At 43.6% G+C, this 14,377-nt stretch overlaps 1 protein-coding gene across 1 annotated transcript in view; it reads left to right on the forward strand.

Moving 5' to 3' along the window:
• Positions 1 to 14,377, forward strand: part of CPNE4 (copine 4) — a 354,061-nt gene that overhangs the window by 269,781 nt on the left and 69,903 nt on the right. Inside the window, exon 9 of the mRNA XM_074986114.1 lies at positions 12,023 to 12,121. Within this exon, the coding sequence (XP_074842215.1) occupies positions 12,023 to 12,121 (99 nt within the window). The remainder of the gene's footprint in view (positions 1 to 12,022; positions 12,122 to 14,377) is intronic.

Consider the following 14,377-nt stretch of genomic DNA (forward strand, 5'->3'; position numbering starts at 1 on the left):
GACACATCTCGAAGAACCATCGTTACTACACAGGTGAGTAACTTCTCTTTCTGGACTGAGAGTTTTAACTCCTAGATGCTTGAATTATGTTACTAGTTTTCAGCAGTGTGACCACTGTTGAGTGTGACAACCCTCAAAATAAATGCCTCCTGTGGTGTGTAAGATAGCCTCCAATGAGAGAAGTGCAATTTTTGTCCTGCTTATGTTGACAGTAAATGTAAAAAATAGCAGGGCTCAGACAGGACTGACTTACCAGCTCTTGCAAAGATATTGTAAGTGATGTTCCTTTGCACATTGGACTGGAAAAAAGAGGGGAAATATGTATTGAAAAAACCTGAATGATACACATTAATAGTCTTAAAAATTAAACATGAAGGAATCTGAGTGAAATGTTTGCAAAAGTAGCCATTGTGTATATGTCTGTTATGTTATAATTTGGAAACATGAATGGTATACAATGAAGCAGAAGGTGTTGGCGGGGGACTAGATTAATAGGGCCAGATTGGCAACTAGCATTAAAGCAGCTATGCTAATTTACACCAGTTGAGGATGTGGCCTATAATGCTTTTGTCATGCCTTGGACATCAAATTCTTTATGAATAGAAACAGGGCATCTAAAAATTTTCCTACTTCTGTTTGTCCATCTAGTGTTGTTTGGGGTCATTTTTGCTGAGGACACAGGGAGATGGGAATCTGTAGTTAACACGGAGCTCTTTGCCATACATTTATCGAGAGCCTCACATTCCATACATTTGTAGACCAGCACATGATGAGTAGACAATGATGTACCTACCTGGGGTATGTGCTCTCAGACGGTGTGGTGCAAATCTCTTCTGGATGCACGTGGAACTTGCTGGGCACCTGTCTGTTCAGTTCTGCATTGCAAATGGGGGCTTTTCATGCACACTGCCCGTGGAGTGTGTGCAAAGGGGGCAGGCACCCCTGCACACCTACCCAGTTACTAAAAACCAGGCCCCAGGCTATAAATGCCACTGTACGTGATTTTAAGGAACGGACTTTTTGTTCCGTTAGCTCAGCACCTCGTACGGTAGACTCATAGCCCTGGCTAAGGCTTCTAGGTGCTGCAGTAGTGTGGGGTGGGGCGTAACAGCTTCCCCAGGCCCCTGGGTAAGGAGTGGGGGGGCAAGTCTGCACCCCCAGAATAGGTGGGGCCTCAGGCAGAAGGGGTGGGGCCAGGGCAGCCAGCTCTCAGCACCACCTGGTCTGGGGCACTGCCCCATGTCAGCCCTCAGAGTTACATGGTGTGTCTGGTGCAGCACTCCAGCAGCAATTGAAAGGGCACTGTGGCTCGTGCCATTGCCACAGTATTGGTGGCCAGGAGCCCTGTACCCCTTTGAACTACCAGGCCTCAGGGCAATTGCCTCCTTCCCTTCCCTCCCCCAGTCAGCAGGCCTGGCAGTAATACAACAATACATAACAAATAATAAACAAGTTGTTGGTTAAAGTAATCTGTTCTGAAGGTGCCTGGTGGTTCCTGCCTGCTGTGAGTTGTCTTTGAAAGGTGGCTTCCAGCCCTGAGGTTTCCCCAGCTTACTTACCACTGATGCGTTCAACATGTCAAGCAGTGGTTTGGAGACTCCAGTTGCTGAAGATGCTGTAGAACGTCCCTTTTACACTGAAGGACTTTCTGCAAGGACTGGAGTAGAGAGAGAAATGCCGTTCAGCCCAGAGTCATGTAACAGTAATCAACAAAAAGCTCACTGGATCCCTGATCCTGAAAGAGAGGAATGCCATTTTTGTTGTCAGACAAAATACAAATACTCCTCCCTCCCCTTCTTTTTGTGCAGTCAGATTATGATAAAGCATATATGGCCCCTTTTCGTCTCGCGAGACAGTGGTTAGCAGTGGCAGTGAGGATCTATAGGCAGTGTTTGCTCCTGCAGCTTCTCTCATGGCTTATCCATCCAATATTGGATTTGAATAGTCAACTGCAGTAACCGCATGTCAGTCTGTTTTCTAATTCTTGAGTCTCAGAGCTTTTCTTTCTAAGACAAAGTCCTTTTGCGTGGCTTGCACATATGCTATCAAAGGGGGATATGCCCTGTCATAGCAATCATGGCCAGGTATTTCAATCTGATGATGTAGATTCCCAGGATTTTGGATCGATATTGAGTTTTTTCACAGTGTTTTTGCATGTATCCTTGAATCTTAGCTTTGGTCTTCTGCTTGTTCTTAACCCACATGACAGTTCACCGAAGAGGATTTCTTTGGGAGGACGATCGTCACCCATTCTTCTCACATGATCTAGCCAACGTAGCCTTCTGATGTTGAGATCACCATTGTGCATTTTTGCATCCATAGAAAAGATTATTATTAACAACTCTAATTTATATTCAGCTGTGTCCGGGAACTATGAGGGTCACTGGTTATGAGGTGTCATAAATACTGATGAATCACTTAGTAGTAGTAGTAGTAGTAGTAGTAGGCGGCATCCTTCAGTCTGCATAGACTATGGATCACGCCCTTCAAAGTTTCAATTGAGGACTTCATATACAGCGTCTATTGTGACTATGAAGACCCACACGAGAGTGACAGTCCTTGCTGCTGCATCTCTTGCAGATGTAGTGGGTGTGTGGCAAATCCTTATTGTGCTTTCTGTGCGCTCGCTTCTCCTCTGCTAGCTGTCTGATCTTCATCTCGCCCTTCTGAAGGCCCTTGTGTAACCCCTGCCTCCATCTGCTGCGGTCATCTGCTAGTTCTTCCCAGTTGTCCAGCTCGATGTCTAACTCTCTGAGGTCTCTCTTGCAGACATCTTTGTAGCGCAACTGGGGGCGTCCAGGAGGTCTTTTGCCAGAGGCTAGCTCACCATACAGGATGTCTTTTGGAATCCTTCCATCATTCATCCTGTGGACGTGGCCAAGCCAGCGGAGCCGACGCTGCCTGAGGAGGGTGTGCATGGTTGGGATTCCAGCTTGCTCGAGGATGGCGGTGTTGGTCACTCTGTCCTTCCATGATATTCTAGGGATGTGCCTGAGGCAGCGCAAGTGGAAGGCGTTCAGCCTCTTTTCCTGGCGGGCATACAGGGTCCAAGTCTCGCTGCCATAAAGGAGGGTGCTGAGGATGCAGGCTCTGTAGACTTGCATTTTGGTGTGAGTGTACAGCTTGTCGTTATTCCACACTCTCTTGCTGAGTCTGGACAGAGTTGTGGCTGCTTTTCCGATCCTCCTATTTAGCTCAGTGTCCAACGACAGGGTGTCAGTGATGGTGGACCCGAGGTAAACGAACTCGTGGACGACCTCTAACGTATAGTTGTCAATGCTGATTGATGGGGATTCAGCAACATCCTGACCGAGTGTGTTTGTCTTCTTTAGGCTGATGGTAAGCCCAAAGTCCTTGCACGCTTTGGAGAACTGATCCAGTAGTTTTTGAAGCTGGTCTTCTGTGTGAGACATCGTCTGTGAACAGCATGTCTCTGATGAGGACTTCTCGCACCTTAGACTTAGCTTTCAGCCTTGCAAGGTTAAACAGTTTCCCATCAGATCTTGTGTGCAGCAAGATGCCCTCTGTTGAAGATCTAAAGGCATGCTTCAGGAGGAGTGCGAAGAAGATCCCGAACAATGTCGGAGCAAGCATGCATCCTTGTTTGACGCCACTCCTGATTCTGAAAGCATCCGATAATGCGCCGTCATATTGGATGGTTCCTCTCATGTCTTCGTGGAACGACTGGATCATCTTGAGTAACCGTGGAGGACAGCCTATCTTGTGGAGCAGTTTGAACAGACCATCCCTGCTGACCAAGTCAAAGGCCTTGGTCAGGTCAATGAAGGCTATGTAGAGTGGCTTTCTCTGCTCCCTGCACTTCTCCTGCAGCTGCCTTAGAGAGAAGACCATGTCAACGGTAGACCTCTCTGCGCGGAATCCGCACTGCGATTCGGGGTACACCCTCTCAGCAATCTTCTGGAGTCTGCCAAGGATGATGCGAGTGAACAGTTTACCAGTGACACTTAGGAGGGAGATTCCACAGTAGTTGTTGCAGTCGCTTCTGTCTCCTTTGTTCTTATGCAACGTTACAATGTTAGCGTCGCGCATATCCTGTGGAACCTCACCCTCCTTCCAGCACAGGCACAGTAGCTCATGTAGGGGTTCCAGGAGTGTGTCCGCAGCACATTTGGTTACCTCTGGTGGTACCATCCTGACCAGGGGCCTTTCCTGCTGCAATGCTGTCAATGGCTCTCTTCAGTTCATCCACAGTAGGTTCTTGATCCAGTTCGTCCATTACTGGTAGGAGCTCGACGGCATCGAGGGCTGCGTCAACCACAACGTTCTCGCGTGAGTACAGCTTGGAGTAGTGCTCAACCCAGCGCTCTATCTGTTTGGCTTTGTCAGCAATGACTTCACCAGATTTGGATTTCAGAGGTGCCATCTTGTTCTGGGTGGGTCCTAATGCCTTCCTCATACCCTTGTACATTCCTCTGAGATTACCAAAGTCGGCACAGGTCTGGATGCTGCTGCATAGCCTGGCTGTCTGCTGTACTGTTCTTCTGGCCTCTCTAAGTGCTTGCTGGGTACTCTGGCTTGGTGAGCGTTTGTACTCTAGGAGTGCAGCGCGTTTCTTTTCAATGACTGGAATCATCTCATCGGAGTTAGCTTCGAACCAGTCGTTCGTGTTTCTAGCTCTTCTTCCAAACACCGACAAGGCCGTGTTGTAAACTGTATCCCTCAGATGTTGCCATTTGGATGTCGCATCAGCACCCCCAGAGCCTCTGCGCAGATTTTCCTGGAGGGTCTCTCTGAACTTTTCAGCTTTCTCCGAGTTTGCCGTCTTTCTGGCGTCAATGCGGGGCCTTCCAGCAGGTTTAGAGTGGTACAGCTTCTTGGGTCTCAGCTTGAGCTTGGAGCAAACTAGCAAGTGATCTGTATCACAGACAGCACTATGATAGCTGCGTGTCAGAAGGACGTTTTTGAGGTTATTACGCCTCGTGATGACCACATCTAGTTGATGCCAGTGCTTCGAGCGTGGGTGTCTCCACAACACTCTGTGCTGTGGCTTCATTTGGAAGAATGTGTTTGTGATGCACAGATTGTGGTACGTGCACAGTTCAAGGAGAGGCTGTCCATTGTCATTCATTTTTCCCACACCGAAGTGTCCTAAGCAGGAAGGCCATGAGGCCCAATCAGCTCCAACTCTTGCATTGAAGTCACCCAAGATGTACAGTTGTTCACGAGCAGGTATTTGCACTACAGCAGCACTAAGCATGTCATAGAACTTGTCTTTTACTTCTGGTGTGGCGTACAGGGTTGGAGCATAAGCGCTGATCAGGTGGACAGGACCGGCGCAAGTTTGAAGCGTGATCCAAAGAAGTCTTTCTGATCCGCCCATGACTAAATCAACCATTTGTAGAAGGGTGTTTCTGACAGCAAAGCCAACACCATGCTCTCTGGGTTCTTCTTGGGCTTTACCCTACCAGAAAAAGGTGTAGTCCTTTTCCTTTAGAGATCCCGAATCTGCGAGCCGCGTCTCTTGCAGTGCAGCGATATCAGCTCTGAGCCTCTTCAGTTCCTTGTTGATGACAGCAGTCTTGCGGGTGTCACTGATGGCCTGAAGATCTTCAGTCAAGCCGGTCAGCATGGTCCACACATTCCAGCAAGCAAGCTTAAATTGTTGATGTTTCTCATTTCTTGTTGATTTTCTTATTGGTTTGCCTGGTGCCCAAGTTCCTGAACCTGATGAATCACTTACCCATTAGCTAAGTGTAACCCACCTGTGGGTGTATGTTACAGTCCCTGTATGTGTTTGAACTGCAGATGACAGAAGCCTACTATGGTCCCAGTCCTTTTAAATATCATGCAAAGGTGTGGCACAATGGTATCAGACATCAGAGGTGAAATTATGCCTCCATTGAAATCAATGGTAAAATTCTCATTGTCTTCAATGCAGGCAGGATTTCAGCATGTGCATATCTATCTCTCAATGAACTATGAGACATACTAGGATTTTACAGAATATAAACCGTCACTAAAAATATTTCTAGGCTCCAAGTAAACAAAGTGCAACCTGTTGTCTGGTTGTCTTCCCACATCTGCACGTGGGCTTTTTCAGTAACTCTGAACCAGTTGAACTGTTCTGCTCTGATTTATTTCACTTTGAGTAGTTCAGAAGAATGCAGGTGGGCTCTTTGAGAAACCATGTCCGATTATCTTTTGCTGACTCTGATGAGCAGAGGTGGAAAGAAGATTAGCCAGTGAGGGACCCAGAAGAAATATCAGGTGACTTCAGTCATTTGATTCCCACTAAGTAACCATCTCAGTAAAACCTTGAAATGAGAAATAAACATTCAAACACCCAAATAGGGACTTTGATGAAAGATTTCACACAACACTCTAGACCAATATGTGTCCAAATTCTGGCCAATTTCGTTCAGTAACGCATGTGTGATCTGGACTTATTCCCTTTTAAATGGAGTCAAATAGATTTAGACCTTTGTAACTTGGAGCAGAATTTGTCTTTGCATCTCAGCAGAAAACTGCAAAAACTTGAAAATAAGCAAATTTCAAGTGCTTTAAATTTTGCTTTGAATACATTGCTCAACTATTGTCATAACAAAAAAACCAAGAAAATGGAAAAAATAAAACAAAACAAAGCAAAGTCCCTGAGGTATTTGATAAAGGATTAGGTCCAGTGTAGAATAGCAGGCTTACTGCAAATAAATAGTAAGTGACTTCATCACCATGTTCTAGCTCAAGTGCATTGCACAGTATTAATAAAGCACATGAGAGACAAAATGTTCCACCTGATTCTGACATTTTTTAATTTTTATTTTTAGTTACATTTATTATTGATTTATTTCTTAATGAAGCTGTTGTAAGTAGGACTATTAGTGACTTTAAAAACTATCACTGGGACTCGGACTGTACGCAGAGGTCAGAAGGTCAAATTTTAGCACTTCAGCCATGGCTACATGGACAGCTTCTGTTGATAAAACTGGGTTTTTGTTGACAAAACTCTCCAAGCGTCTACACAGCTAATGCACTTTGTCGTGAGTTTGTTGACAAAACATAGCTGTTCAGTTGGCAACATTACTTATAGTCTTACTTGCAACAGCTTCATTAATAAATAAATAAAGATGCAGAGCTTTACTGCATAGGTGGCGGTTGGGAGCATTAGATGGTCTTTTGTAACTCCACAGGTGGCTTAGCTTTGAGCAAGTGCTCGGCTGCATGGGGTAAGAGGAGCAGAGCTAAGCTCCCGCCTCAAGTGCTGATGAAAATCTGCCTGCGTGCCTCTCTTGGCACCTGTGCTGGAGTTTGCTGACTCCTGGGCTTGATCCTCAGCTATATCAGACACTGTGCCAGCCCTGTGCTTTGCACTGTTGGTGGACAGTGACGATAATTCAGTTCCAATTCAGGTAAATATTGACACATGTGCTTAACAGGGCATCAGTGGGATCACTCCCATCCCTAATCTTAAATACGTCTTTAAGTGTTCATCCCAGTGGGGCTCTACCCTTCCCTGTTGGATGCCAAAGCTAACGTCTATGATAAATTGTGTGAAAATTACACTAGATCAGCTACAAAATGTAAGTGACTAGGAGAAACTAAGCCTGGCAAACCTTAACTTTGAATTTCTGACCTTTGGTTGGCTTTGTATGTGTTATGCTCTAGTTTAATACAGTTTAATTTCCTCCATGCGAGGCACTCAAGTGAACTATTCTGAAAAAGTGCATTTCCAAAATCCAGCTATCTCTAAATAAAATTTAGTTATAAGAGACTCGCTGTCAGTCTTTAACAAATAACCTTGTGAGCCTATTTTGGATCCATTCATAAACTTTATGGTGAAGTTCTGACTATATTATTTCCTACCTTTGTCTTCACTGACACAGAGGTGTTTTTACCAGGAGGGTAACTAATGCATGGTAAAGAAACTGCTTCACAACACTAAATGGAGAGAAGGCACTTGTAGGGGTTACCATGAAGTAGCTAGGGCAGGCTAGCACTATACTGCTGCCGGTGACTGACCTTATCTACTCAAGGTAAAATTACAACATGTGGTGTCAGTTTTTCATAGTGGGATTGCTAATGGAATTAGTTATCATGCAGTGAAAAAACTACACCTGTTTTGCGAGTAAAGTTATAGCCTGAATCTGGTAAATGTCCAGATTATCACTTCCCCATCCATGCCAGAGATGCATGTGCATTTTTTCCATTTGTTTACCTAAAAGAATTTTGGTTGGTTTAGAGTTCTGATTCCGTAGGTAGGTTCAGGAACTGGGGAAACAGATTTCTGTTTTACCCTAACGGTTTAATCTTTACATAGATAATAGCAAATTATTCCTTTCAGACTTAGTGCTCCTTCATATTGTACCCATTACAGCCATGTCTACACTGCAAAATTATGTCAGTCTAATTATGATGTCCAAAATGGTGTCAGAATTGTGTCAGTCTAACTTACTCGGCACACAGTCTCCACAGGTGTGATCTCTTTGCATTGGCAGTGCACATCCTCGCCAGGAGCACTTATATCAGTTGTCTTGGCAGGGTGGGGCATTGCGGGACCAGTGACAGTAACAGTAGATGAAAGCAATGCTGTGTCTACAGTGATGCTGTGTTACGTCTATCAGGATGTAAGTAGTGTCACTCAGTTGGCAGTCAGGGGCACTTATGTCAGCAGGAGCCAAATTTAAGTGAAGACAATGCTACAGCTTGTCTGATGCAGGGCAGCGTATGTTGACCTAAAAATGTAGTATAGACCAGGCCTATGAGACAGAAATGAGTGAAACTTCTAATTGCTGTGAATGTCATCCGGTATTTCCAACCTTTGAGACAGCTAATGAGCTAAGGTGGCCAAAAAGTGTGTTGGAAGGGGGTAGGGGAGGAATTAGGGGAAAAAATGGGAAAGCTGATCACTGAAATGTCAATAATTTTGAATGTTTTCAATCCACTCAAACAAAAGATTTTCCTCCCCTGGAGCAGCCAGTTGTGGAATTAATTACATTTATTGTGCAATCAGCCTGGCTGAATGCTAGTAATGTCTGGAGTTGTAGGATGCTTAATAAAATTCATGTGGTATTTCTGTGGAATATCTAGTTCAAGAGAGGGATGGGGGAATGAGCTTGGTGATCACACAAAGGAAGTGTGATGGATCTGTCAAGTATTAAATGCCATTAGGCAAATGCAGATTGAGAGTTCCAGGCTGCTGCCATGCGTATGTTGCAGTATATTGTGTTTTCTTGTAGAGGATGCCTGGTATATCCCTCTTTTGCTGAGGCTGTGGCTTCCCAAAAGCTAAAGTTTGAAGACCTTTGGAATGAAACAAACAAATAGCTGGATCCATGTTTTATTGACTGTGTGAAATGTAATTTGACGTAGATAATCTCCAATTAAAATTCTAACCTGAAATCTTTTCTAATAGTGCTCCTCTTTTCTTAACCTCTGTTGAGAGTTCTAATGAAAATCAGACAATAGAGGAATCACTAAAGCAACATGATTCTTCACTCATTTTATGTTCCAGTAACCTGTGATTGTGCTTCAGAGAAGGAAAGCAGATCCAGCAATAAAGCAGTGAATTGAGTGAGGTCATACAGGGCCACTTCAAAGGTAGCGCTTGGAGGACATAACTGGAGTCAAAAATACTATGGTTAAGGGTTACTGAAAAACTAATAAAAAAGCAAGTTGTCCTGTAGCACCTTAAAGAGGAACTATTTTATCTATTAGGTATTGAAACTTCCATGGGTGAGACCCCATTTCTGCTCCAGAATCTGGTGTTCTCTTTCACCAGAATCAGTGCATTCATTCTGAAATCCATGTTTTCAGCAAATTAAAAAAAAAAAAATGGAAAAAACTTTTAACCAAATTTTGAAAATTATTTTAGTAAAACACAACATTTCACAGAAAACAGAAAGGGGGCCCATTTCTAAGATTGTGGAACAGGAAAAAAATAAAAAATTCAAAACTTCTTTGCAAAATTGTTATGGCTGAATTTTTCACCTGTGCCTCTAAAAGCTGTAGTTGATATACATGTACCAGAGTTGTTTTAGTTGTTGTTGTTGTTTTTTTAATGAAATTTTATTATAAAGGGTTCGTCTTATCTGCTAGTGATGGAAATGCTGTTTCAGGCGACATTTCAAGAGACATTCCTGCTATCAGAACAGGAAACCCAGTTCTACACTATTGTTGCTGAGTAAAACAAAGTATAGAAAGAGGCACACAGAGGAGATTTTTCTTCCACCTCTGTCAGAGCTGTCATCAAACAATTCAGTTCCTTATAGAGACAGAAATTCTTTATTTGTTTGATTTGAAGATTTTCCATCCCTTTGGGACCCCTTCATGGAAAGGTTAAAAAAAATTCTGCCTGATAAGGTAAAAATGACAGAACACTCAACATGAGGAAGGGGTTGTCTCATCAGTGAACCATTCCCACTGACTAGAGTCTGAAAGAACACAGGAAAATGCTGCAGTCTTCTTTGTATGACTGCTACCTCTAGCTTGTTTGTGAATCAAAGAAACCTGACTACACTAGACCACATCACTTTTGAGGTGTTGTAAATGGGAAAGAGTCTGAAAGGTCAAACCGCCGCAAAATCTTTGGAAGTTAAGTGATAAAGTGAATAGTGACATGTTTGCCTGTGAAATCTCAGCTATGAATTTAGTTACCTCCCTGCCCAGGTTCTACAAAACAGATAAAGGTAGCTGGGTTCAGGCATTTAAGAAGCTGACTGAGATATACAGATTAAAAATAACACTTCACAACAACATTTGAAGCCAGGTCCCTGTCTTGCCAGCTTGGTTCCCTAGACCTGAGCATTTATGTTTATTGACCTCCCAGCACACAGCAAGACCTGTCTACATATACAAGCGTTTGCCTAATGACACATGGGGAACAATGTGAGTTTCTATCTGTTAAGCGCATATTGGAATATTTGCTGATGATGGGCCAGTTTTAAAATGTGTTATTTAACAAATATGTTTCTCTGTGCTTGCTAAGAGAGGGCTTGTATATTTTTGTGGTGCAAATCAATAAATAATAGTCCTAAAGTTCCAGTTGATGGTATTCTCTTATAAGCTAACCAGGGTGACTGTATATACAAATGAACCTGATGAATGACTGAAAACAAACAGTTAAAATGGAAATGGTTGGCAGTTATGCTAGGCTTTGTTACTCATGCTAAAATATGCACATATTAGTAGTTAGTGAGCTGTGCTGTTTAGAGCCACGAGCTCTTGGCTCCAAACCCCAGTTCTTCCTCTGACTTGTTTTCTTGGCTTAGGCATGTCACTTAAGTGGACAGTTTGCAAAGCGACATCTGATTGTGGGTGCCTTCATTTTTTGTGTGCCAACCTGAGGCACTTTGGGCAAGATTTTCATAAGCCCTGAGCCTACAGTTTTAGTGGAAGGCAACAGGAACAGCGGATGATGAGCAGGGCACTAGGGATCTCAAAATGGGCACCTGACAGAGAGGCACACAAATGCAAAAGCCACTGTAGAAACCGTTCAGTGTAACTTCTGTTTCTCTGACAGTAACTGTAAAATGGGAACGATAATGTTTACGTACATCTCAGAGGTGTTGTAAAGATGAATTAATGTTTGTAAAGCACTTTGCAGAGCCAAGTATTCAGTATTATTACAACTCAGAACATTGTGTGAACACTAATATACAATTATACTCAAGATGCTTTTTCATACTTGAATACAAGATCTGTTCAATCATTTCTATCATGAAACATGCAATGTCACTTTCTTCTGCCAATAATACAATAAACATCTCCCCCTTCTGGCAAGTTATGTTGAGATTTCACATGTCGGTTCATTACAGTCTTGGTAAGAAAGAGTTTTTACAGTATGCCTACTTTTGTGTCCATATATAAAATTTCATCTGGCTATGGTCTGAAGAAGTGGGTCTGCCCCACGAAAGCTCACCTAATAAACTATTTTGCTAGTCTTTAAAGTGCTACTTGACTGCTTTTTGTTTTGATTTCATCAATGAATACTGAAATTTCACCTTGCTGACAAAATTCTTGCCTAAAGAACAATGTTTTCCTCTGTTCTTTCCTCTCCTTCACTAAGTGCATCGTTTGGGACTGGGATTCCAATGGCAAACATGACTTCATTGGAGAATTTAGTTCAACATTTAAGGAAATGCGAGGAGCAATGGAAGGCAGACAGGTAGGTGCAAACCTTGTATAACGTCTAAAAATGGTGGCCCACTACTAAGTGCATGTTATTGACACCCTTTTAATCTTCAGAGGATATGAGTCTGTTATGAGTCCAGTTGGGGATTTTTCAGCTTTGGAGGTCTCTATCCACTCTCCAGCATGTGTCCAAGATGGCAGCCATCAGAACAGCACCATTAGGATTTTTATTTTATTTTTAAAATGTCATTCGTATATAATCAGAGACTTAAATTTACTGGCCAAAGTTCAAGACCATTTGCCTCATGCAGTTCATTGACTTAAATGGAATTTAAGTTAGTCTATGGAGTGTAAGTTAATATGGAATTCGTGCCTGCGTCTTTATTAAATGTATCAGGAGAGTTCATGAAAGTTCATTGCTGAGTCTGCAATTTGATCAGGAGAACAGTGATAGGCAGAACTTTAAAGATTTGGAGGTGCTTTTTGGTAGCTTATCTGAAAAATTATTGATTCTGAAATCTAGCTGCAAGTTTATGATAATATTGATCCTACTTCTCACAAGATTTCCAGAATATCTTGGTTATATTTGAAGGGAATAGCTTCTCCATCTTCCTGCTTTTGGTCTTGACCAAACCCCAGAGAAAGTCAAGAGTGAAAACAAAAAAGAATATTACTTGAAAGGATGGATAAAGAAAGCAGCTCAGTTTGGATTTTGTCTGAATCAGTTCACCTCTCTCTAGTATAGCGATGATCTGTGTAAGCTAACCATTTTCATTACAAGTGTCATGAGAGCTCGTAAGATTTTCCATGAAATCTCCTGATGATTCCCTAGGATAAAAAAGTTATTACATACTGTCTGGAAATCACCACACTGTTGCTTTGTTGAGAAAAGGTTAGTCTCCAGATTGGGAGCCAGGATTCTTGTGTTCCTTCCTCTGCTCTGCATTTGAATCTGTGTGACTTTGGGCAGATCTTCTGATAGGGCTCTTCATCTCATGGGTGCTGGGTACTTGCAGTTCCCATAGAAGTCAGTAGAAGTAAAAGTGCTCAGTTCTTTTGAAATCCAGGATATAAAATGTGTTTCTCTAGGATAATTTATGTTGCTGTATAATGGGAATAATAACCTTCATTTACTGGGAAGCTGGGAGGCTTAATTAATTGTTATTTGTAGACCATACTGAGATCCTGAAAGGAAAAGCAATACTGCAGTGCAAAGTGACTTCCTAGCACTCAGAACCTGGCAAGATTTGGATCCCTGTTGTCAAAGCTATACTGATGTTATCAGCTCTCCTGATCCACAGAGAAGTAAGAGGGCACATGGGGTTAGCTTGTACTCTGGTAGACATGAAAGGGCACTAGAAGATCAGTAAAGGTATATTGCTTTCATGTTTCAAAGAGATTGCAAATAGTAAAGAAAAAAATACCACAGTTAAGTGCTATGTATTTGTAATTACCATTAGATTAGTGCCTAGGAATTACAATCAGGCATTGGGCCCTCCCAGTGTGTATATATAGTATGTATGAATAGTCCTTATACACAAGAGCTCACAGTCTAGGGGTAGGTGTATACTTACCCGAAGATCAACATGCTGGTGGTTGACCTTCTTGGGTTTGAGTTAGCACACCTAGGCTACGTCTACACATGCACACTACATCGAAATAGGCTATTTCGATGAATAACGTCTACACGACCTCCAGGGCTGGCAACGTCGACGTTGGGCAGCACCACATCGAAATAGGCGCTGCGAGGGAATGTCTACACGCCAAAGTAGCACACATCGAAATAAGGGTGCCAGGAACAGCTGCAGACAGGGTCACAGGGCGGACTAGCGCTTCCGGGGCTACAGCTAGCCGCTCCCTTAAAGGGCCCCTCCCAGACACACGCAGCCTGCACAGCACGCGGTCTGCAGAGCTATAGCCATGCATACCTCGAGCAACGCAGTCATGGACCCCCAGCAGCAGCAGCAGCAGCAGCAGCAGCAGTGGAAGCCAGAGGTCCACACAGCCGCCCCTGTAGGAGCAGTGCTTGCCCTGCTCCATGCCATGCAGGAGGCAGCTGAGCACATCCTTGCCACAGAGGAGGAGCTGCCCGCAGGGGAGGAGGACACAACCCCCAACCCTGCAGCACCCCGCCCCACCCCGATGGACACACCGCCGGCTGTGGAGCTACCCCACGAGCACCGACTAGTGGGAGCGGCTGGTGCTCGGAGAATGGGATGACGACCGCTGGCTCCAGAACTTTCGCATGACCCAACAGACATTTCTGGAGCTATGCCAGTGGCTCACCCCC

The sequence above is a fragment of the Carettochelys insculpta genome, chromosome 2, assembly GCF_033958435.1.
Source record: "Carettochelys insculpta isolate YL-2023 chromosome 2, ASM3395843v1, whole genome shotgun sequence".
Classification (NCBI taxonomy): domain Eukaryota; kingdom Metazoa; phylum Chordata; order Testudines; family Carettochelyidae; genus Carettochelys; species Carettochelys insculpta.